General features: G+C 46.0%; 1 protein-coding gene across 6 annotated transcripts in view; it reads right to left on the reverse strand.

Moving 5' to 3' along the window:
- The window catches only part of ROCK2 (Rho associated coiled-coil containing protein kinase 2), a 74,623-nt gene extending 49,629 nt beyond the window's left edge, over nucleotides 1–24,994 (reverse strand). For all 6 annotated transcript variants that reach the window (XM_053458757.1, XM_053458754.1, XM_053458756.1 and 3 more), the window contains exon 1: nucleotides 24,581–24,994. In XM_053458757.1, the coding sequence (XP_053314732.1) occupies nucleotides 24,581–24,679 (99 nt within the window). In that variant the 5' untranslated portion in view covers nucleotides 24,680–24,994. The remainder of the gene's footprint in view (nucleotides 1–24,580) is intronic.
- Between the last annotated feature and the right edge of the window lie 201 nt (nucleotides 24,995–25,195).

Here is a 25,195-nt window from a genome sequence, read left to right on the forward strand (position 1 = left end):
CACTCGCACAGAGCGAACCGCTCTGTGCGAATGGAGCCACTCGCACAGAGCGAACCGCTCTGTGCGAATGGAGCCACTCGCACAGAGCGAACCGCTCTGTGCGAATGGAGCCACTCGCACAGAGCGAACCGCTCTGTGCGAATGGAGCCACTCGCACAGAGCGAACCGCTCTGTGCGAATGGAGCCACTCGCACAGAGCGAACCGCTCTGTGCGAGTGGAGCCACTCGCACAGAGCGAACCGCTCTGTGCGAGTGGAGCCACTCGCACAGAGCGAACCGCTCTGTGCGAGTGGAGCCACTCGCACAGAGCGAACCGCTCTGTGCGAGTGGAGCCACTCGCACAGAGCGAACCGCTCTGTGCGAGTGGAGCCACTCGCACAGAGCGAACCGCTCTGTGCGAGTGGAGCCACTCGCACAGAGCGAACCGCTCTGTGCGAGTGGAGCCACTCGCACAGAGCGAACCGCTCTGTGCGAGTGGAGCCACTCGCACAGAGCGAACCGCTCTGTGCGAGTGGCTCCATTCGCACAGAGCGATTCGCTCTGTGCGAGTGGCTCTGTGCGATCCGTGCACATAGACATTAAGAATACTTACCTCCGGAACGCGTCACATCCGTCACGTAGCTAGAAGGCGGAGACTGCAGAGCGTGTAGCAGAAGCGGGGAACGCTCGCGGAGGTAAGTAAAAGGAGCCGAGTGCTCCAACAACGAATTGATCACTCGATTAATCGATAACGGAAATCGTTATCGATGATTTCCGTTATCGATTATTATCGATTTTATCGATTCGTTGTTTCAGCTCTACTTCAATCCATATAATTCCTGACATATAGACATGAATGTGGCTGTGTCCCTTATTCCTCCCCACCGTGCCACCAAAAGCATTGCGTACTGTCATGCCTATGGCATTCTGGGAAGAAACAGGAGGCAGCGGGGGTTAGCGTGCGCGTGTGAGCTGAAGCGGGAACCCCCTAACATTTTATGTATGAGTTTGCTGGCAAGTTTGTAACCGCAGCGTACAGAAAGCGTCATACCTGCCTGCAGCGGACCCTCGGTGCACTTTAAGGGCCGGCGGCGAGAAACTAGCATTCATGTGCATCGTGGGCGCCCGGGGCACGGAGACGGCGGTTTATTCCCGTTTGGTCGCATTCTTTCTGGTGCCCGGCCAGAAAGGGTTAACGGGATAAGACGTATGAACGAGGTGGTTTGGTGAAGAATGGGAGCTTTTGGTCAAAACACAGAAAGTAACGAGCTTCACCAGGGTACAAAAATATAAAACCGGTTCCTTATGTTACATTTTCGTTAACAGTAACATTGATATTTTGAGCGCTGATGAAAATATCACACAACTAATTCCCAACACAAATAGAGGGACAGAGGCTTAGATGTAATGTTTACTGAGAGGTGGTAAATAAATGGAGCTGTCTACCATCAGAGGTGGTAGAGGCTGATACAGTGAGATTCTTTAAACATGCATGGGATAGGTATAAAGCTATCAGGGATAACAGGCAGACAGGACGGGCCGCATGGTTCTCATCTGCCGGCAGATTCTCTGTTTCTATGTTACATCGTGACGGCGGATCTCTCTGGGGACGGGGTTGCTAAACGCCGCGTTGTTTGTGGAATGCACAGCCGTGTGTACAGAGGACACGGAGTCCTGTTTATCTAGATACGTGAACGCGTTATTATAAACATGTGGCCGGATTATCGGCCCGTTTAACCCGATGAGCCGGGCTTTGCGGTGCGTTCCACCTTTTTATAAGAGGCCGGTTTATTTGAGCGGTCACCGCAAGTACGGAAGAAGAAAAAAAACAAAAACTGCGTCTCAACAGCCGAGACAACAACTAACGCCTGTCTGGCAGCAGAATAATGAGTGTAACATAAAGCAGGCGCGGAGCGGTGCTCCCCTGGGGACTCTGTAGATGATACATAAAGCTAAAGCTGTAAGAATGAATGCAAAGGACTAAGAGCCCAATGAACCCGATATATGAACCCGATATATCTCCTCTGCCGGCCATAAACCACGGGCATCACGTGTAAAAGGTTCCTGGTGCAAAGTTTGAAACATGGCGTTATCACTATAGCAACCAACAGAGGGCTCTGCTCATCAGGCCTGATCCACTTGTTGCTAAGGTGATAAGACCACTTTGCACCAACATCATTTTGATAAAGATACTTTAGGTGGCTTTTTCATCACAAATGGGCAAAAAATGCAAATTAAACCATAAAACGGACCCTGCAGCCATCACATGTACTTTAATGCACATGATAGGTGTGTGTGGCCCCTTTACATTTTTGTGTGGTCCATTTCACCAATGGATGGGGGGATTCTGCAGATATTGCCCCTTTACCCATCCCCCAGCTGAACCCCCTGCAGAAAACACATTTGTCTGAACGCATCTCCCCGCGTGTGACGTGCTCGCCTCCGTGTCTTCTCATTGATTTCAGTCTCTTTCCTGCCGCTCGCGGTCTGTTTACGCGGTTAACTTTAATGTCAATGATGGACAGTTTCTAGCGACCAATCAGCGGCAAGAAATGTCCGGACACACAGCGCGCCTACAAACTTTGAAGATCAGATTTGAAGTTAAACTGGATAACAACATTATATATAATACATTATTATTATTATTATACGAGGTGATGTAGCTAGCCCCCTGCTACAGGGACAGAGTCATAGAGCCCAGAGCATTAATAAAAAGGTGTATTTATCCTATACATAAACTGTTTATTGTCTACGGGTTTTTCTTTCATTAAGCATTTAAAAAGAAGAGGAGGGCAGATGTACAGAAAGTAGATACGCAGTATATTATTGCGTCCGTACAGGCAGCGCGGCTCCCCCGCTCTTGGGATCTGTCCGCACCTGGCTCCCCCCCCATGGACACAACATAAGCCCCAGGGTGATAGTCTGTTGAGCATGCTGGGGCGCCATACTGGACGGGATGCCGCTTGGGAGAACGCACCGGAACGCAAGCACCAGAGCAAAGCTGCCGACCGCCAGCAGCCAACGCTGGACTAACACGATGGCAAGCGAAAAAAAGGGATCAAGCAAACTGATTGCATTACTGAACCCTGTAATACCGTCCCTTTATCACGAGGGACTGGAGAAACGACCCCCACAGGCCGCAAAACATCTAAATGTTTTAATTTCACAACTGACCATCGTCATCAGATTCCACGTTTTCCCCAAAAGTCCATGAATCCACAAGGGCCATTAATGCCATTCAAATAATTACTCAAATAGAAAATAGTCACTGGCGACAAACCCAAATCCCATTGAATACAGAAAATATGTAAAAATGTCATGTTTTGGCAACAAATGAGCTGCCATCTCTCTCTTGTGTACCTTTGTATTAGCCTCTGCAAACAAACCATTAACCGAGCCTATAAACCCCGTCATAAAGTTCAGAGCCCAACTCATGTTTACATATCTTGTATGTGAGCAGCTGGGACGAGGCTCTCGGGTGCTTTATAACTAAGCCACTTCGCCCAAAGTCTTCCGCTGACCTGAAGCCCGCCACGCCAAACCTCCCGGACCCCCCAGCACCGACAGCCATATTTACGAAGAGCTCTTAACCGCTACACCGGACTCATGACGGCAGCACCGCAGACCCTGGGCGCCGGGAAGTGGATTCTAGTCGTCATGGCGACCTGGTGTATTTGTTATGTATGGGTTAACTGCCCCATTTAGGTTGTACAGCGCTGGGTAATATGTTGGTGCTTAATAAATAAAGTAAGATATCTCCTTCCATCATTAACCTATAATTATAATAAAGTTTTCTTTAACCCCCTTATACCATGTAGAATTATTATTAGAATAATACAAACGCACCTTTAACTTACAGAGTTGTCCTCCTGGGTCTACAGAATAAAAATATGGTCAACAAAGTTGCCTTTTACATTACAGCATCATGTTCGATTAAAGGATACTTTGGTAAAATAATAATAAAAAAATAAAAAAATCAAAGAATAGCACGTGAATATTGTTTGGAAACAGGGGGAGCCTCCAAGTATTACGTCATAATGGAAAGATCTAATCCGCAGATAAAAGTTTATGGTAAAAGCATTACACAAAACACAAGCCACGCACGGGACTAAACCGCATTGGCCTTGCTGACCACAGCGGTGGCATCAACACCAATATCCCCAACCGCTGTCCGAAAGGACCACAGCTCAGTTCATTCGAGCCATGAAGCCTTCGCCATCGTCAAACCTTCAACTCAACTGGAAGACGGGTTTCCTTGTGCGATGGCACCCAAATATACAATTACCTTCAAAAAGTTAAAATGTAGCTAAAAGCCACGGCCAATTACCCAGAGCGGAGGAGCTCGGCAGGAGACCTACGCTGACCTACGCTGATGGATAATACGTAAATACGGATAATACGTAAAGATACCATGAGGGTTACGAATAAAGACGCTCCACGTGCCGGACACACAATGCCTAAGAGAATTATTTGATACCCCGCTGAGTAACAGACAATTCATTAATGGGTTATCAGGAGTAAATGTTTATAAATGTGTGCAATTATGTATAGTTTGGTACATTTTAATTCAGGATGGGGGGGGCTGCATCCATGTAATACGGTTACCCCTTTTTCTTTCTTCGCTCCTGGGAGTTGGTGAAGAAACAAAGAATAATAATACCCGTCTAGTCCTTGATAAAACCTCGAACTTTACATCTCTGAGTAAAATCCTAAAGCCGTGCGATTCCATGTATATCAGAAGCGGCTGGACTTTCTCTTAAGATTCTAACACCCCATAAAGAGAAGTCCCACATTTCCCAGTCATGTCCTCTGCAAGAAAGTAAGAAGCCCCGTCGACTTAGAACCATGGGAAAAATGCGAGCGACTCTCGGGGGTATAATACAGCGTGCGGAGAAATGTTTCAGCCTCATTCCTCATCAAGCTGCACTTCGGACTTCTTTCACTTTTCACTTTCTTGTCTGGCAGGAAAAATCGAGTGACTGCGGATAATTTTGTTTGGCTATGAATGCAATGAGTGTGTTGTGACAATTCTTTTTATAAGATGTACGCAGTGCTAGCATGGGTCTAAAGAGATGCCACCATCGTTCAGAAGTTTGGGGTCACTTAGCCATTTCCTTGTTTTGGAGAGAGAGAAAAAAATTGTCCAGCACAGACGGTGTTAATGTTATAAACTACTATTGCAGCTGGAAACAGCTGTCTTTTTTTTAATGGAATCTCTTCATAGGTGTACAGAAGCCCCTTATCACCCCCATCACTCCTGTGTCCCAATGGCCCTTTATCACTCCCATCACTCCTGTGTCCCAATAGCCCTTTATCACTCCCATCACTCCTGTGTCCCAATAGCCCTTTATCACTCCCATCACTCCTGTGTCCCAATAGCCCTTTATCACTCCCATCACTCCTGTGTCCCAATAGCCCTTTATCACTCCCATCACTCCTGTGTCCCAATGGCCCTTTATCACTCCCATCACTCCTGTGTCCCAATAGCCCTTTATGACTCCCATCACTCCTGTGTCCCAATGGCCCTTTATCACTCCCATCACTCCTGTGTCCCAATGGCCCTTTATCACTCCCGTGTCCCAATGGCCCTTTATCGCTCCCATCACTCCTGTGTCCCAATGGCCCTTTATCACTCCCATCACTCCTGTGTCCCAATGGCCCTTTATGACTCCCATCACTCCTGTGTCCCAATGGCCCTTTATCACTCCCATCACTCCTGTGTCCCAATGGCCCTTTATCACTCCCGTGTCCCAATGGCCCTTTATCGCTCCCATCACTCCTGTGTCCCAATGGCCCTTTATCACTCCCATCACTCCTGTGTCCCAATGGCCCTTTATCACTCCCATCACTCCTGTGTACCAATGGCCCTTTATCACTCCCATCACTCCTGTGTTCCAATGGCCCATTATCACTCCCATCACGCCTGTGTCCCAATGGCACGGTTTATTCGCTGATTCAAGTTTAAAAGGCTAATCGATCATTAGAAAACCCTTTTGCAATTATGTCAGGGCTAGAAAATTCATTGTTTTCCATGGAACCCGCTAAGTTAACCCAAACTTTTGAACTGTAGTCTACATTAACATTGCATCTCTCTCTTAGTAGGTACTTTTGGCCGACCCTAAGGGTCCCAGAGCCCAAGGTCATTTGTGTCTCCCTTTTGCATGCAGTTTTTTGTTAATACAGGCAGGTGATCCCCCTCCGCGGCCTGGTGCTCTGCCGGAACACGGCATACTCTTGATGAAGCTGTTATGTACTAGCCATACGGCGCATGAGGCAGATTATGGGCTACCCAAACCGGTATCTTAAACTGCGCCAACATAGAACTTGCACTCAACCAAGCAAGAGCCTCTGGATGGCGTCCCCATGCGACGAGGGAGATGGCAATGAATTACTTTCACACCTATGATAAAATTAGTCAGGGCAAAGAGCCCAGGCAAAAGAATACTTTCAAGGCACGTAGCCCTTAAAATAAACCGCGTCAAAAATCCCACTGGGATCCTCACCTCATTTTTTGTAAAAAGTCATGTTTCTTGGACGTGTTTGTCAATATCTCATTTCACAGCTTATACACTAGCGATACACAAGATATACACAATACAGCAAGACCCTAGTGCCCGCAGGGGGTACATTGTACGGCCTCATGTTTCGCCACATCCCACGTAATCAAAGAGTTAAGGAGAACATCTATTCTAGACTTCGCTTATATAAAAGGAATCCATCACACAGAGCGGAGAGTTTTTGTCAGACGTACGATTCATTCTCCGCTTGGCGAGGCTACCGCACAAACAGCTCTTCTCGCACTCCGCTTGTGGTTTTCAGATAGATTTGACTGCATTCCCTTCGCTAAAGGTAAAGTAACGATTAGTTTCCCCGTCCCATGCAAAAATGCCAACGGATTCCGTAGAAGAGCCATCACTAAAATGTTGCTATGACGATATCTCTTCTCCATGAGGACCATGGTTGCTTCCAGTGCTGCCCCATCACGCCTCAACGGCTTCTAATGGAGATCCACTTCCTATCCAGAAGATTCTAATTGTTGGGGAAACTTGAAAGGATAAGTAATGTATCCTGCATAGCCCATCGGGACAGCACACAGTAAATGCATTCGTATCAGTGCTTAGTACAGTAAATGGACATTATATCTTCGCAGAGATGTAACGGGACATTGAGGTTTTCCTGGCTCCCTCAAGAACCGATAACCTTCATCAAACGTGAAAAAGCTACTCATAAAAGTGAAAGATGTTACCAAGTGAATTCAGCACCTGCACTGAAACCCTCGCCAACACCATGAACTTGTTAAACCAGGTGAGCAATACAACACCTTAGGTACCTTTTCATACAGAATCGCCGCGTAAGACCCCAACGTGAACAGAAAGGCAGTAATTCGATTTCCACTAAACCGGCCTTAAAGGAACGCGGCCATTCCTTGCAAAGTAAACCTTAAACTGGCAGTAAATGAAACCAAATCTGAGTTCTGGGAGTCCTTTCCCAACCAGAGGCGCTCCTCCTAAAGCAAGTCAATCCGAACCTCAACGCTTTCATATGATAATATAATAATGATATAAGGAATAGTAAGTTACCCATAAAACGTCCCTGTGGGTTCTGTTACATGGACTTCCTCCACACGGCACCAATATCTACAGGTTTCTGAGGTTTCGTAAATATTACCATATTCTAATTAGAAGTTTGAGGTCGTAGGAGGTCAGCGTCTGTGCAAAGATGCCCCAAAAACAAAAATGCTTTTATAGCTTCCAACTTGGTTGTGCAAGACTGATTCTTGAGAAACGTAACACACATTTACACCGCGGTTTCTATTTTTATGACCCAAACAAACCCATCTGCTCATCACGAGAAACAAAAACATCTTTAGCGCCGACAGATTTATGCTGAAAAGATACTCAAGACAAGGGCGACACAGACATCTTTCCACAAACAAACAAAACATCCAGCACAAAGCCCGAGAGACAAACAGAAACCCGCAGGCCGTGTTACGGCCACGCAAAGCATCAGTAATCTTCTATATGGTAATTCCACAATATAATAATATAATCCCCTCCCCATACAGAAATGTTTATAATATTATATATATATATATATATATATATATATATATACATATACATATACACACACACACCGTATATATAGCGGCAACAGATTCCATGCTGCTACACAATGAATCATACAGACAACACAACCAAGCAGAGACCAAACATATGGAGCATCCTGGTCCTGCCGCAGGACTAGTATAACAGATAACTTAACATGAAATAGTTATGACATTATATATATATAAATGATCTATAGGCGTGTGAGTGACATGGTAGCACCTGCCAGAAAGTGCTTCCAGGGTTACGTTATTTCAGTTTTCCCAAATCCATCACCTGTCTAATTCTGACAGCTCTCTCTTCTTTTTATCCCGACGCAGCTCAGGCGCGTTATAAATGTGACCTTAACGTTCTGCTCGCTCTCGGTGATCGAGTGTTTTCGCAGCTGCTGCTGTTACTGCCTTGGCAGCGAGGAGCGAGGATCTGCCCGACCCAGAATGACCCGGCCGGCACGGGCAGCGGAGGAGACCCTCGCACTACTCCTGGGGTATCTCTCAAACCCTACTGGGGGCTCTCAAACGTGTTAAAGAACGACTGAATTCAGTGAGTCAAAGAAACAGAGCCCGGTATAACAAATGAGTCAACAAAACACTGCAGGGTTCTTTACTAAACTCAAACATTTCAGCTCAACGACTAAACAATGCTTTACAAAAAGGCCCAAAACCGGCCAGCTCGCCGACACGAGGGAGTTAAAAAGCGCAACTCATCTACAAACTCTCCCTTAATAAACCCCTCTGTTCTCTACAACAAGCGACTGGTTTGTTTGTTTGGGGGGGGTATGTGTTTGTTTATTTTTTTAAATTCAGTTTTGTGGAAAAAAAATAAAAATCGAGCATTTAAAAGTGATCTACGAGTATAATATTACTGACGAAGAAGGTAAAACCGGAGCGTGCGTATATGCGTATATATATTATATATATATATATACATATACATATACATATACATACACCTATACACACACACACACGGCACAGAATCCTCAAGCAAAGAAACACATTAACTGGAATTTCCTCTAACCTCGGGTTCCGAGCAGACATTTGGATTTATGTATTTAGAACGTATTAGTCCTATTTCATCAGAACAGGGCTGGATAAATACTCACTTGTAGGTTTATTTTATTCAAAGTCAATCCGTTATAAATAATCATCAGATTTTTCAATATTCAGCTAAACAAGGTGAGATTATATTAGATTATGATAATAATAAAACCCTATTATACCAATCATCTTCAAATGAACAGGTGGGAAAATAACATCATTACTGCTCATTTAATGAAAAGGGATTAAACGAGTATCGCTAAGTGATAGAACCAGTTTAAATGTGTCTTTGGCTCTATACATCAGTTCAGAAAAAAAAATATCAGAGATTATATATATATATATATATATATATATATATATATATATATATATTTATATATATTTATTTATATTATAGTAAAAAAAAGGAAAATCTATTTTTTTGCATCTACAACATGGGTGAAAAGCCAAAGTACGAATTAGAATTAAACCAGCATGTGTTTGCGTCGTGTCCTTTTGGATCTTTCACCCAGGAATATAATATCTCAAAGATCATACGGCAGCGTCAAAAATAAAGAGCCAAGGCCGCGACGTCCCTGAAATGTTTCCAGCCCTACTCCATTTCACGCGTAAAGGGCGACAACGGCCTAAACTCTGCAAGGGTCAGAATCGGGTATCACGACGACGTAATTCCAGGAACCGTAAGGATTCCCTTGAGCGGCTCGACAGAAATAGCCAACCCTTTCAGAGATACACGCCGCACAGCTGTCAGATCCATGAACCGGCTGACCGGCAGAGGCGGCAGCAGCATGCACACGCCACATTCACAACCCAGCAAGGGAAAAGGATACCGCATCGTGCGCCCAAGGGGATAAAAGTCTTACCGGCTGCCCTGGGGAAAGATTTAAAGTCATGTAGGCTTTTGGGGGTCTCTCCTTCCGATAGAGCGGCACCTTCAGCTATACAAGAAAGTTAACGGCAGAAAGCATATGTGATCTTATACGGCGGCCCGATAAAACGTTCCAACTATTAGAAAACAGTGCAGCACAGAGCACATCACAGGACATTTTTTTATTATTATTATTTTATTAAATGTCTTTTTCCCAGGGAAACACGCAGACGCTCAACAGCCTCTTTACTATCAAAATTATGGAATGATACATTTTAGAAACCCAAATTCCGCCCGGTGGTCTTTTAACGAGCTCTGAGCCCCCATTTCTAAGCCCCCCAGGGTTTTCGTGCGGATCTGGCCGTAGGATCTCGCCTGGGGCAGCAATAACATTATTTGTGATGGAAACACGTCGCCTTTGTGTACAAGTTACATAAGTTTCTTATTACTCCGTTTGACCTGGAATGGTATGTCGCTGTATAGCAACCTGCCTAAAATGTATATTTGGAGCGTCCGTTTCCATTCGTTTAAAGATAATGTTTAGTTTATCGTAATCCCGCACTATAAAAATCGTCCGTGGAGTCCGAGGCATGCGCTCGTTCCTAGAAAGTCTTCGACGAGGGATTGTGGAGCTGATAATTAGCTACTAGATGGACTTCCTAATCCCCTTTTCTACTTCTTACAGTTTATCCTTAATACCGAGCGTGCCAAGCGTACCAAAAACATTGAATAAGAGAGCGTCTGGAAAACGTTCCCGCTGGTGTTGATGAAGACAGCGTTCGGGGCTCTTTTGCAACGATGAACACAAACTGTCACAAGACTTAGCTGCTTCAAGTAACTCAACTTTTTCCTCTCTAACCAATCGGCCCATTTTTCCTGATGAGGAGACTCGGAGCTTAATCACTCCTTGGTCTTGTCTTACATTCAGGATAGCTTTACGTCTATCCCATGCGTGTTTATTAACCTATACTATGTCGGATGGAGGCTGTTCCATTTACCCCCCCCCCCCAACCTCTTGGTTCCATGTATCGCCCTCTCGGACCCTAGAGAAAAAGTCCTGTTAGCCCTAATGTTGTACAGCATGTTTCTTTGTGTAACACGATTACAGATGTTGGTCGTGCAGGCCAGTACAGATCATGGTCGGGGAAGGAGAGATTGGGTAGGTGCCACGTAGTGCCGCGTGTCAGCTGCTGGATGAGAATGAGAAGCGGGCTGCTGGTGGAGAATGAGAAGCGGGCTGCTGGTGGAGAATGAGAAGCGGGCTGCTGGTGGAGAATGAGAAGCGGGCTGCTGGTGGAGAATGAGAAGCGGGCTGCTGGAGGACATATAATAAAGGGGTAATCGATATACAGATATGTGGCGGGGCGTTTCATACACTTTTTTCATCCCAAAGTGTTTGGTTATGGTCCAATATTGTCAAGACCACAAAAACCAATCATGCTCCTCGGCCACCTTCCTAAATTCAAGAAAGTATCAGGACCAGGACTTAATTAATGAGGTTATGATTAAAAAGTTCACTGAACAGCTTTCATGAGTCAACTTGACGCACCCTTCCGAGTCAGTTTTTACATGACCATTCTGTAAGAGATGACTGCAGTGCCGGCAATCTTTCCCATGCCACGATAGGAAAATCATGAAGGCTGGAACGATGGATCCGCAACATAGAAGGGAATTCCTCAAATGCTAAAACATTCTAGCCTTCCTCATTTATTGCTCAATGGGAACCAAGTCAGGAATGTGAGACGTAAAGAAGGACCTATTCCTTAACCCTGGTCTGACTTAAGGATGTGATCTATCTGATTAATCCCCCCCCCCCAGGGAGCTAGACGGGATTAATGTTATCACATGTATTTAAGACATGCGTCGCCATGGACAGTGATAGCTAAAACTAAACTTGGCAACATCTTAGCACTAAACGAGTTTTAGTCAGCAACCGCGGCATTAACTGGTAATTCATACAGATGTCAAATATTTACACAAGCCTAGGTGTCTTATTGATAAACTTAAGGAATATAAAATTGTTCATGAGAGAAGCAGCCATGTATGACCACGAAGCGGACGAACCACCATTCCCAAGACCTTCTACTGACCTACAAGCGGCAGGTTAGCAGCTACACACCCAGCTGCACTCACACCTTATGAGTGGCATGTAGGTGTTAGCGTGTGTTAGCGTGTGTTACAGCGTCTCTACAAGCTACATTCTTAGAATAAAAGTCCCCGTGTATTTAGGCGACAGCTAGTAATCATCTGAACGTAGATGCTGAAAATAAAAATCGAGCTCCCTCTAAAGTGCATTCTGTTAAACATAAACCAGAAATGACAGCAAATGACGGCGATACCGACGGGAACGTTTACGTGCTAGGGGTGTAGTATAGAAAAGGTAGGCAGGGGTCAGCAGGGTAATAAGCCAACTTCCGGTGATACTGTGGCTTTGTGGTCTCTAATAGCCACTTTGTAGACTATTAATCAATCAATGAACGCTTACAGACTGCATTAACGCATTACGGTCCTGTGGTTGGAGCAGCTCTACAGCGCCTCTGGAACTACAACTCCTAGAAGGCTGGGTAACCATCACGAGAGGGGCTGTGACGACAAACTACACGTGAAACACACAAAATTAATAAAATAGAAGATAAAAGCCTTGCACGGGACAGCACACAGTCTGGATAAATCAGACACCCCCAATAAAGCAGCCATTCCCTTGCGGTCGGGTTAGTGACAGCCAGCAACTGCAAGCGTAACCATAGGCAGACTCTGCGGGCAAATCACCTTCACACTATGAAAAGAGTAAGGCGAAGGCATCCCAGACTAATTATTTCCACCCAAAAGGAATGTTGCCAGGCGACCGACAGGTCTTTAATCCTCCATATTTCTTTATGGCTTTACTCTTCGTTAAAGATTGTGCCACTCGGTTCAGTATAATCCTTTCCCAACGGATCACAGCCCATGTGTCGGCCATCCATGATAATACTCACTGGGCTATGGACGGCCAACATACGTCTGGCTGAAGATGATTGTGGTTAGCGGCGCCTGGCAGCGCTATAGGCTGTATACACCATAGAAGAAGCGACCCGACAATTATTATACAAAGAACCCATCAGCATGAAACATACAATACAGAGAAAGGGAATTGTAACCGGGATGCCTTTCCGGAGCTCCACTAGCCACGCAGTCCGTTTATTCAACGCACGCAATAAACATTCACAGGATGAATAATGGAAAGAATCATAAAGCTTTAACTTGCTGCGGAACTGCACATTTAAATAAGTAATTCCGCCCCGGCTCTCATTCTCCAGCCACAGAAACAAACACATCATTAGCAACATTTAGCAGAATGCTCTAAATTCCAGCTATGACGGGATTAACCCCACGTGTACCACGGCTGTCACTGCAGGGAACCCCAAACACATTTACAGGTAAGGAGGAGCCGCCCGGCAAACGTTTTATTCACCTAACCAGGGAATAAAGCGGCCACCGAGCACAACGATTAAAAACACTGCGATCGACACAGACCTTTATTACTCGTTATCCGCATATTATACAGAATTAAACGCAGCTCATCAAACCTTCACCGCGAAGCCAACCCCGGAAAATCTCTCCGCAACTCACTTATTAGTGAATGGGGGACAGAATAAGTCAGGCGGGGGGTCCGGACACATTCGTTATATTTAGCAGGGCGGGTTGAGCTGTTCACGCATGCCTCTCTACAGCCCCTATTTGCACTTTATCGCACTTGAGGGCCGGGTGTTCCTAATATTTAATGCTGCTTTTCTGGCATTCATTTTTCAGAAACCCCGTACCCCCAGATTTCCCTTACGAGACCCCCGCTCTCCATTCGTGCGCATTTGCTTCTCCCACTGAGTTCTAGAAGAACACTCCTGACTGATCAGTTGTTTTTAACAGACGGAACTGGCGTAAATTATGCAGAGTTGAGCACGCCCTGTATAAAGCATAACTAAACAGCTAAAGAGACTCAAAGAGAAAAAAATCTTGTTGCTTTAACTATACATGACACAGGGCCGGCCAAGCACTTCCTGCTACAAAGCTGGGGCCAGCCCTTTATGATGTATAGTAAAGCGGATGGGTTGAAACCACCACCCTCCTGCAAACGCTCCCTTTAGTGAATAAATCCACGCAACTTTAATACAATATTAAGGGCCAATCCAGTGAAAAGCTGCAGGAGGCGCTTGGACGACCCTGTACAAAGCATAGTTGAATCAGTAAGTATTCCGCCACGCGAGTCTGATCTTCAGACGCACGCAAACTTGTCAGGAATGGGGACAACGCGGACGAGGAGCGTCGTGAAGCCCACCGACCCCGTAACACATATAAAAAGCATAGTTTGCATTTTTTTTAAAGCCACATAAATATACCATATTTGCTCGATTATAAGACTAGGTTTTTTTCAGAGCAAATGCTCTGAAAAATACCCCTCGTCTTATAATCGGGGTCAATTTATAATCAGACCTCAAATAGGTCTGACTATGACACTAAGATCCAGATCCCCCTCAGCGCTGCAGGGGACCTGGATCCTCCTGCCCCCCCCCCAAAACTTACCGGTGCTTCTGAGTCCCCAGTGTGTAGCTGGGGCAGCGTGTAGATGTCTACGCGATTCGCGTACACAACTTCCGCTGCAGCCGGAAGGAGGTGCGGTTAGCAGCGGGGGTTGTCTGCGTCCATCGCACAGACCTTCCCCGCCCGGCTGTCAGAGATCAGAGTGCAGAGTGGCACATAGGGGGTCAAAAGGCATATCATGGGGCACAGTGGCATATCATGGGGCACAGTGGCATATCATGGGGCACAGTGGCATATAGGGGGTTTAAGGCATTTATGGGGCAGAGTGACAAGCCTGGGGGCAGATGTGCATAACTGGGGGGCAGGTTGGAAAATAAAAGGAATTAAAAACAGAATATTTTAATCAATCACAGCTTTTATTAAAAAAAAAAAAAAAGTTTACATGAATTAACATTTACTGGTTAAACTTTTTTCCTATAGGGTCGTCTTATATTCAGGCTTTTTTTTCCCTAAATTAATATTCAGATTTTGGGGGGTCGTCTTATAATCGAGCAAATACGATATTATTGTAAGAATTCCCTATTTGGTGGGATGGTTATCTGCGCAGGACAATTTACAGCTGGGGGGCCTTCATAATCATTTCTGCATCATCAGCGGAAACAAGAGGGAGGTTGTCAGCGCTCAGAAATCAGGCTTCGTTGTAAATAGTGATAAAATATATATTTTTATGGTCGGTATCCCATAAAATCAATTCAACATGTAGAAAAAATAATATATGTAAATAATCCTGATAGCAGGCAGGGCTTTATCAGACGGAAGGCCCCGAGTGCATCTCACGTATTCATCCTGCCATCAGGCGACACCGGGGGCGCTGCCGGCCCACCGCTCTTGGTTCTGGAAAGTCCGGTCACTAAGGGCAGAGCTGCCAGGTAGGTTGTGCTTTCCACTCACACACCTCACAATCCATTATGAAGGGCCAAATTCTCCCGCAAAGTAGGGCTGAGTTGGCCGCGCGTAATGTATAATTAAGGGTGGAGAAACTGAAGAAGCCTCACTGATTTAACCATACATTATACAGGGCCATCCGAGCTCTCCTTGGAGCAGAAGCTCCCTGGGTCTTCATAGCGTATCGAGAAGACAAGGAGACGAAACCACTGCTTTCCTATCAACTCTCCCCTTAGTGAATAGACCCCGACAGCTATTTACTATTTAAACACACAGTGAATGATCACTCCCAGTTTGTGGCCCCCAGGGCTTGCCAAAAACATGCGCGGTACTGTTTGTTCTTAAAATCACACATACCCCGTGCGGTAAAGCTGAGCCCCAACAGTGCATTTGGGAGAAACGCAGAAAAAGAGATAAAAAAACAGATTTTTATTCATAAGTATATAATGTGAATTAGTACAGTAGAAAAAATAAGGAAAACAGTTAATCAACATGCATAACAATTGTTTTGGTCCTGTGGAAAAAAAAATCCCTGCTCTGAAAGAGTTAAATGCTCGAGCAGGCAAGAGGAAGTGATGTCATAGGCTAGGGTGGAGTAGTCCCAGATCCGCCACCAGCCAAAAAAACAAGGGGGTTCTATCACATCACATAGGGGGGCGATGCTGCGCATAACGTTAACCCTTTAAGGAGCAGGGCTGGTTTACACCACAGGAGCACACACAGCAGGGCTTTCCTTTCACATCACGTTCAGATATTTAACTAAAATAACAGTTTAGCAGCACGGATCCCGACGCTAAAGACAATCCCGCTTTATTCTCCGCAACACAAGAGACGTTAGGAGCACTTTTTATATTTAACCTTTAAAAATGTCGTGTATATTCAGCAATATTTTATTCAATTTCAAAGAAACGGAATCTGAGAGACCACAGTTACTTTGTAACACCTCTGCATGTAATATACAGGTTGGGGAACTGCTCTGTGACTACAATGCTCAGGATCCACGAGGGCCAGCGTTAAAGAATGCCTATTCCGGCAACGCGGTCTCTGCGGTCACGCGGCGGGACGCCCCAACGCCAGCGTGCTGTCAAAGCGTCACACTGTGAAAACTTTAGGGACTTCTACGGATCCTTCAGGGCGTCTGCTGCTATTTTTATCTCCCTTTCTGGCCGCAGGTCAAAGTTCTGCCGGTGAAATGGTGTACGGCTGGGAGCGAAGCCCAGAGGCAGACAGACCCACCCAGCGCAAAGTCTGACTGTTCCAAGACTTGTCGTCATTACCGGAGAAACACGGCTCGTGACATAAACAGTCTGAGGCGGAAAAGGCCAAGAAGAGCCATGACTTCTTTAGTGGGGGCTTTGCTTTCACAGCAGCTGCCATCGCCTCCTATATGGTTACTCGCAGTTACGGTTACGTTTATACGCGGTTCTGGGAAAAACGCTGCTGATCGGCGAGTCCAGAACACAACTTCCCCTCACTGATGGAAGTCAGGAGCCGAGCAACCACACAGAAGGCAAGAGAAACACAAAGTGACCAGCGACGGATCGGTCCGAATTTCACTCGGCCACCATACACACTTTAACACAAACAGGAGCTTACATTTCCATGTGCCTCCCCCGGCAAACGTACTGCAAGAACCCCCCCCCCCCCGTAAATATATTTGCCGTCATGCATCTAATGCCATGTCATCTCCAGCGCTGGTGTTCCAGGGTGGGGGCCAAGTAGACCCCTGCGCTCAAACAAGCGCTGCCTATTAGCGCAAAACATCAGACTTTTTTTGTGACGGGGACAGCAGACTCAAGGTGACAGCAAGGTACGTCCGCAAGGAAGAAAAAAATCACCGTTTATCCTGTTCTTAAAGAATGCATCAAAAACACCGCCTTAAATGCCCTGTAACAAAATACCGACGGCAGTATTTATATAACGAGCCGTTGGCCCGGAGCCTGTAGGTGGCCAAAAACATCACTTAAGAGAAAAATGTAAAGGGAGGGAAGAAAGAATTTGGTCACAGACATTTCTTTAGCATGAATCAGAGCAACTGCTAAAGAAAGAGCGGCGAGAGCGTGGCCAGCGCTGTGTGCCGTAACACAGACACATCTTTCCTCGCCAGGCATTTCATCCGTCCTCCTCCTTCCCCGACTTCCTGCAATTCACTGTGATGTCACAGAAATACAGAACGCGAGTGTGCGCTCTGCAACAGATGAAGATGTTCTCTCTTTTAACTGATCAAATAAAATATACTCAAGAAAGAAAAGCAGTTAAAACATAACCAGGCTGAGATTGAGATCTTTGTCTCTGGTGACTAAAGTCTCCCCGGGATAATAATTCTGTAAGATAATGAGGTGCAAAGTAACTAAACGAAGATCTAATATTACAAAAATAAATAAAAACTCTCTCTTCCAGTCTCTTTTGGGGTTGTGGGCTCTTTCTATGGCTAACACGGTACCGCTCTATACCTTACTCATCTGAACAACAGACCTGTGAGGTTTCAAAAGTTCATGTTTTCTCATTTGTATGAACGTCGACTGAAGACCTGCCCTTAAACGTGAATACAGACAGATAAAGCCAGATAACGGCGATATAAAATGCCCTGTAGGTATATAAAGATAATCTGGTTTCGTCACAGTAATGGATGGGTTCAGTCAAAGCGCCGCACCCTGAAATCGTCCCTCTCGGGGAGAACGCCTTATCGAGCAGCATTACCGATACACATTCCCGCCATTCAAACACATTCACACTGCCTAAATCACTTGCGGTTTGCGCCAAAGGAATATTTTACCAACCCGGACTGCGCATGCACCATTTAGAAGACAGCAACGGTGGTGAGGAACTAGTTACATCAAATATCAGAACCTTCAGACCTTTAACTGCACAACCAAACGTAACACAACCAACAGTAAGATATAACTGCTGTAACAGGTGCCGCTGCGGAAAACCACGGAAATATCGCCACAAATAGATGCTTTCTACCCCAAAAACGAATAAATGATTCATCTATACATCTTGCTTACTATCCAGAAACCGCTTGATGTGTTTTGCGAGAACAGAACATAAACGGTTTAGTTGAAGGGAAACCAACGACGAGCTTTAAAGTCACCCAAACGTAACACAAAACATCCTAAAGTTCATAAGAAGCTGCCGGATTCTCTGGACACGGAGCCGCAGCAGGACGATCCTTCAGTGAAAAATTACATTTACAGGGACCCCCCAGCCTTCATGTGCATCTCTCTGTGACGCACGCGATAGTCCCCACCCCGCGATAGACAGTCCCTTTAACGTGCAGCAAAACCACAAGCGGCTAATAGAAAGTCCATTAACAGGGAGAATCAATCGGCGTTTCTTCTAGACCGCTTCCAGTTGCTTTAATTACATTCAGGAAAGTCAATGCGCTAAAGATGACACCTTTATTGGCTATCTGACATATGATAGATCGCAAGCTTTCGAGACTACCTAGGGTCATTAAAGTCCATTAACAGGGAGAACCAATCGACATGTCTTCCATTCACCATTACGCCATCGGTTCTCCAAGGACTTTCTCCGTTTTCTGCAAATGCTGCCACTTTCTGCCATTCGGGCGGCAGCACATTCACCCAGCTAAACCCATTCTCCCACACACACACACACACATATACACCCAGCTAAACCCATCCCCCCACACACACACATATACACCCAGCTAAACCCATTCTCTCACACACACAAATACACCCAGCTAAACCCATTCTCTCACACACACACAAATACACCCAGCTAAACCCATTCTCCCCCACACACATATACACCCAGCTAAACCCATTCTCCCCCACACACACACACATATATACACCTAGCTAAACCCATTCTCCCACACACACACACACATATACACCCAGCTAAACCCATTCTCTCACACACACAAATACACCCAGCTAAACCCATTCTCCCACACACACACACACATATACACCCAGCTAAACCCATTCTCTCACACACACAAATACACCCAGCTAAACCCATTCTCCCACACACACACACACACATATACACCCAGCTAAACCCATTCTCTCACACACACAAATACACCCAGCTAAACCCATTCTCCCACACACACACACACACACACACACACACACACATATACACCCAGCTAAACCCATTCTCCCACACACACAAATACACCCAGCTAAACCCATTCTCACACACACACACACACACACACACCTAGCTAAACCCATTCTCCCACACAAATACACCCAGCTAAACCCATTCTCCCACACACACACAACCCTAGCTAAACCCATTCTCCCACACACACACAACCCTAGCTAAACCCATTCTCCCACACACACACACAACCCTAGCTAAACCCATTCTCCCACACACACACACACACACACACACACACACACAAATACACCCAGCTAAACCCATTCTCCCACACACACACACACACACACACACACACAAATACACCCAGCTAAACCCATTCTTCCACACACACATACACCCAGCTAAACCCATTCTCCCACACACGCATGTGGATTATTAGCCTCTGTTCACACGCGCCGTCTACACAACACCTGCACTTCAATCAGGAGCTTCAGAAAGTCACTAAATGAGATCGCACAGGACGCAGAAGTCCAAGCCGGCGGCTTCACGTGAAACATCTGTGTTACAGAACACTTTGCAGTAGTGCTGCCAAAAAGGACGATCACCACCCGTTTGTCACCTACAATACAAGAGCCGGGTCATGGGGATTATGAACAATTCTGAACAACATGAGCGAGCCATAATATTATTTATGGATTTGCACAGAGCCATCATATTCCGTAGCTTGCGCACCACTTAGCAATCGGGACCTCTAAAAAAGCAAAAAAAAAAAAAATAGAGCGCTGGTGAAGAAAACACAGAGGATGCTAGCATTCCTCACTACAGATATAAAGTCTTTTTTCTCCCTCCTGTAGATCTATTAATGCCTCAGGTCAATAATTCAAAACCATCGGCTAAAGTATTTCCTCCTGGAGACTTTGCGCACCGTTCTGCATGCCGGCTTGCTCCGGGTCACATAATAAAAAGCAAATGTTAAGTTTATCGGACGTTACAAGGGAGTTTACAACTTAACAGCATTACAGAGAAAGCGTCTTCCGTAAAAAGAACATTTATCATTTTCATCAGACAGCCACGATTAATACGAGCCAAGCTTTGGCCCAATCGGATCTCTCTCCGCGAATCGCAGACCCCGGATGATGAGGCAGCTGCCGGTATTATCACCGTAATTATTCCGACAAAATTAATCACAAACCCACTAATATTCATGTCTGGGTTTCCCTCCCGTGCCCCAGCAGCCCCTCACCTCCGTCTTCCCATGATATACAGCATGATATACCGCCCCGGCCGTGCAATTCTCGCTGCTAACACATGCCTTTATCGTGAGATCACATCGTCTTAATGAAATAATAGACTGTTTTTTCTCCGGGGTGTCAGGAACACAGAGCTACTCTCTATAAAGGACCTTCCGATATACCGCGGCATTCACGTGGCACATACATAACGCTTGTGTTCTATTCATGGCGGTATAATGTATACATCTCTCAAGACTCCCCTGCAGCTGAAGACCAAGGCGACAGCATCGGCCGGACGGGAAGCAAAGGGTTCAAAACTCACAGGATACAGACTTCTATCGATCATAACAGATAAGAGACAGCGTTTGGGGCAGAAACAATTGGAACACCTTTTACTATATAACATCTGTTTTGTGACTTAATTACAGCCTTTCCTAGTTCCGGTCGTGTTTAATCTGACTTTCTTCCGGCTCTTCCCGTGTTTAGTGGCCACTAGAGCGGGCTCTTTGGATACCGGCCAGGACTGCCGGGTAGTGCGACAAAAGCCCCGTCACCAGGACAGCCCCAACAGCTCAAAACTACCGGCAAGAACGCTCGTGGCCGGTGAACGCGGACCCAAAAACCAGCACAATTTAGATAACAAAAACAGAATCGCGCTGTTAAAAGCAGCATAAAAGACGACACAAGGAACCAGCCAAGAATTTAGGGCTTTCCACGGGAGGCTGCGATGCAAGTGTTAGCTTCGCTTTCCCCTTTTGTCTACAAAAGTAATTATAGAGCCATTAACGTTGAGACAGATAAACATTAGTAGCTGATCCACTTGAAGCAAAGTAAATCCTATCTTAAGGAGAAAGAAAATCAATTAGGCTGCCAGTTACCGGCGACCCACGCAGCATTCTTGGCAGGGGCAGAAATCATGCAATAATCAAGCTGTTAATGGACTTTATTAAACACCCTTTCCCCGGGCTGGTTAAAGGTGAAAGCGCTCGAACCCCAAAATTAAGGAAAACACAAGAGGTTAATTCACTCAACATCGAGCCTCGGAGAAATACATCAGCTCATCTTATTAATTATGCATTATCCAGGGCTAAAACTGCAGCTTCAAGAAGGGACTCAATTAGACAACGACTGTAAGGAGATTAAACTTCTCATTATTTGCAACTCGGGGTTTTAGTAAAATATGCAGATGACAAACGGTCGCAAGATTTCGGTAGCAAATCTGATTTTTATTTTTTCAGGAGGCAGAAAAGTAGAAATCGATCGAGACTCGTAGAAAAGACACTAAACGGCTAAGCGATCGTTTACTGCGGTTCTGGATCACGGATGAATCAGACCGGCCAGGAAGGGTTTGAGCGCTTTGGAAGGTTCTCTCTGTACTTTTCCCCGGGATTTAGGAAGCAGCAAAGAGAAGCGGGCTCCAGGATCTACTCATAAGAACGCAGCGAGAGAAGCATAGAGAGCGGGGCAGACGGCTGCCGATGCGACTAAAGGAAAGTGTCATCGCCGGCGTAGAAGAACAAGCATGGGAAATTGTGCCGTTGCTGTGCGGTCTGGAGGCGAGGGAAGTTGGCTCGCAGAGACTTGGCAGCAGCAAACACGTTTAACTCGTTGACTTTCAGATCGGCCGTAACACGTTACTTTGGAAGGAAGAAGCGACGTCACGGAGGGAAACTTCTCTCACGTTCGCCGCTGTTTTATACCCCGACGTATGGACTGTGTCCTCAGATCGGATCTAACGGACGTAATTGGACATCTTAATAAATAACTGACACAGAACCTCTTTTGTGATACACTTTAACCTCTTCCCTGATACACTTTAACAGAGAGACAAACATGCTTTATGTAAATATCAGAGAAACAATTATAAAGGCAGCAGAAGTAAAATTTAGATTCAGCCTTACGCCCCTTTCTATGAATACTTTGAAAGGGGACACAGCAGCCGCTCCTCGCCTCCTCTAACACATGAGAGGAGCATGAGAGAGAATCGCTCTGAGGAAGCAACCAGACGAGCGATAAAAAGGCTTTTGGAAAATACGCAGAGCTGGTCACCGACGGGACAATCCAAATGTTCCACGCTGTAAACACAAGTGACGTTCCTGCCTCGGACACAGTCACGAAATAAAATCTTACAGATTCTTAGTATAAAGAAACTTGTCACTACTCATGAACCTCGACGACATTCACAAAGAGCGCTAAACGTGCTCCGACCGGCGACGTACTCCGCGGCACGGAACCCGGCCAACTCACTAAAGTGCAACAGCACGCGGTAAGCGGCCCCCCACGACGGCCACCTATACCGGCAGGAGCTGCGCTCGGTTTACACCAATGCTCTGGGGAAACCTTACACGTTCTACAGGACACAAGCACTTAGTGTTCTTACACATCATATAATTATCACCATCAGAACTTTTTACGTTTGCCTTGTTAAATGGCTGCACGGCGGAATTTGTTGGTACTTCGAGGGGAAAAAAACTAATCTGTTCACAGAAAACCCATTGCCAGATGATCGTACGATTATTAGCATTTTATTATCACGCTTAACATTAAAACTCCATTGTGTGCCAAACTTCCCTTCATACCTACATGTAAGAAATCCAGAAAGTGGTCTAAAAACAATCCGAGAATTTATGGATAGCAGAGGTCATTCGGAATAAAGAAAAACAACTTTGTAGCAAAAATACAGACTGCGGTGTCAAAAAAACAAAAAAACAAAAAAACACATAATCCTCATAAACGTCAATCCAGTTACTGCCTTTCTAACCAACACCTAGAAGGATACAACCTACAGCACCGAGCTTCTCAACCGGGACCTCCGGCCTAAGCCATACCCAACATGAGACCCCAAAAACCTTATGACAGACACCTAATTATCAGGGCAAATAGTCTTTGGTGGATCAAATAATAAACAAGTTCCGCAAACTAAAGAATAACCACAGATGTATTACTTTCTTCGGAATTATTGACTCAATCTCGCAGCCCGAGCACCTTGACATGTCACGGCTATTATAGCGCGTTACGCCACCGGTTTAATAAACCAGTTAGACCGTTCACTATGATTGGCACATGGGCTCACTTTCTCCGTAAGCTACTTTTAAGGACGTAAACTATTTGCACAGACTGACAGCGCCGCCGAACAATGCATCCGGATGCACACAGATAATCGGTGTATTAAAGCGCATGATAAGGGAGGAACAGAGAAGAGGAACAACCCATGCAGCACGAGGCCTTATATGGCTCATTTGTCATCAAAAAATATAATTACACAACGGGAGAGCTGCGTAAACAGCTTTAAAACGGGATCTTATCCAGAATTCAATCCAGGATGATGTCTGAGCGGGTGTCATAAACACCCCCCCCCAAAAAAAAAAGGGATTGTCGGAAATCACATTCCCTCTGTAGTTGGGTTACCGGGTCAGGATTTCTCTACCAAATGAATAAATCAGCCTATGATTGAGAATTACCCCCAAAGAGAGGGGCAGTTATTTTGCATTTTAGGGACAATGCCCCCTATCATGGTATACAGTGAATCAACTGATACATTAACCTTCCACATAGAAATATAGAGAGTGCGGCGCACGCATTAAACTTTCTGTCCCAGCTTTATGATCTTAGAAGCTGCAGCTCTGGTTCTTTTCAGAGAAGGGCCCCTTGTCTTAAAGTGAAGCAAACTTTGCTGAGTATCTGCAGCCTGTGGGATGCCTCCTGTGCCCTGCCCCTGGGGCAGTTAAAAAGCCAGTACGCTGCCACAAGCACTGATGCATGCATCCTGACACATGATAGGTGTCAGCGAACTCCCACACTCACCAGCAGACTCTCCACATTGATGGGGGAGCGCGGATTCCTTAGGATAGCCTCCAGCTTCTGCTGCCGGGCGGTCATGCACAGTCCAGGGGAGGCAGACATCTTTGCAGAAGGGAGGAGGTCAGAAAAGTCCTCTCCTCGGTGTCAATGTCCTTAAAAAGGCCTTACTCCTCTAGCCTTATTTGGAAAGTCCCACCAGGGTCGCCGGGAGCCACTTTACCCCCAGTATGAGAACGGAATATGCGCTAAAGGTGCCATGAGGGCCCCGCCAGAGCATGCACAGAAGTACCACACGCTTCCCAACTTAGTCCAGCGTTGCGTATACCATGATAACGCCCCTCGTGCGGCGAGCTTACTGCATACCCCTCAGCTCCTGTGAGCGAAGCCTCCGGCTCTTCCCTTCCTGTTCGGGATGCCGTGCGGCGGCAGCCGGTGCGCATGCGCGAGGAGGGAAGGCGCCCCCTGTAGGCTAAGTGCGCACGCGCCGCCAAGAGGCTGTTCCCGTGACGCGAACGAGCGCGCGCCGGCAGAAGGCGGGGCCCACCAACCACAGGCCGGGGAGGGGCTGTTCAACATGAATCGGATTCTGGCGCCAAAACGGCCGGTCCCTGCCCTTCG

The sequence above is a fragment of the Spea bombifrons genome, chromosome 3 (assembly GCF_027358695.1).
Source record: "Spea bombifrons isolate aSpeBom1 chromosome 3, aSpeBom1.2.pri, whole genome shotgun sequence".
In the NCBI taxonomy this organism is placed as follows: Eukaryota; Metazoa; Chordata; class Amphibia; order Anura; family Pelobatidae; genus Spea; species Spea bombifrons.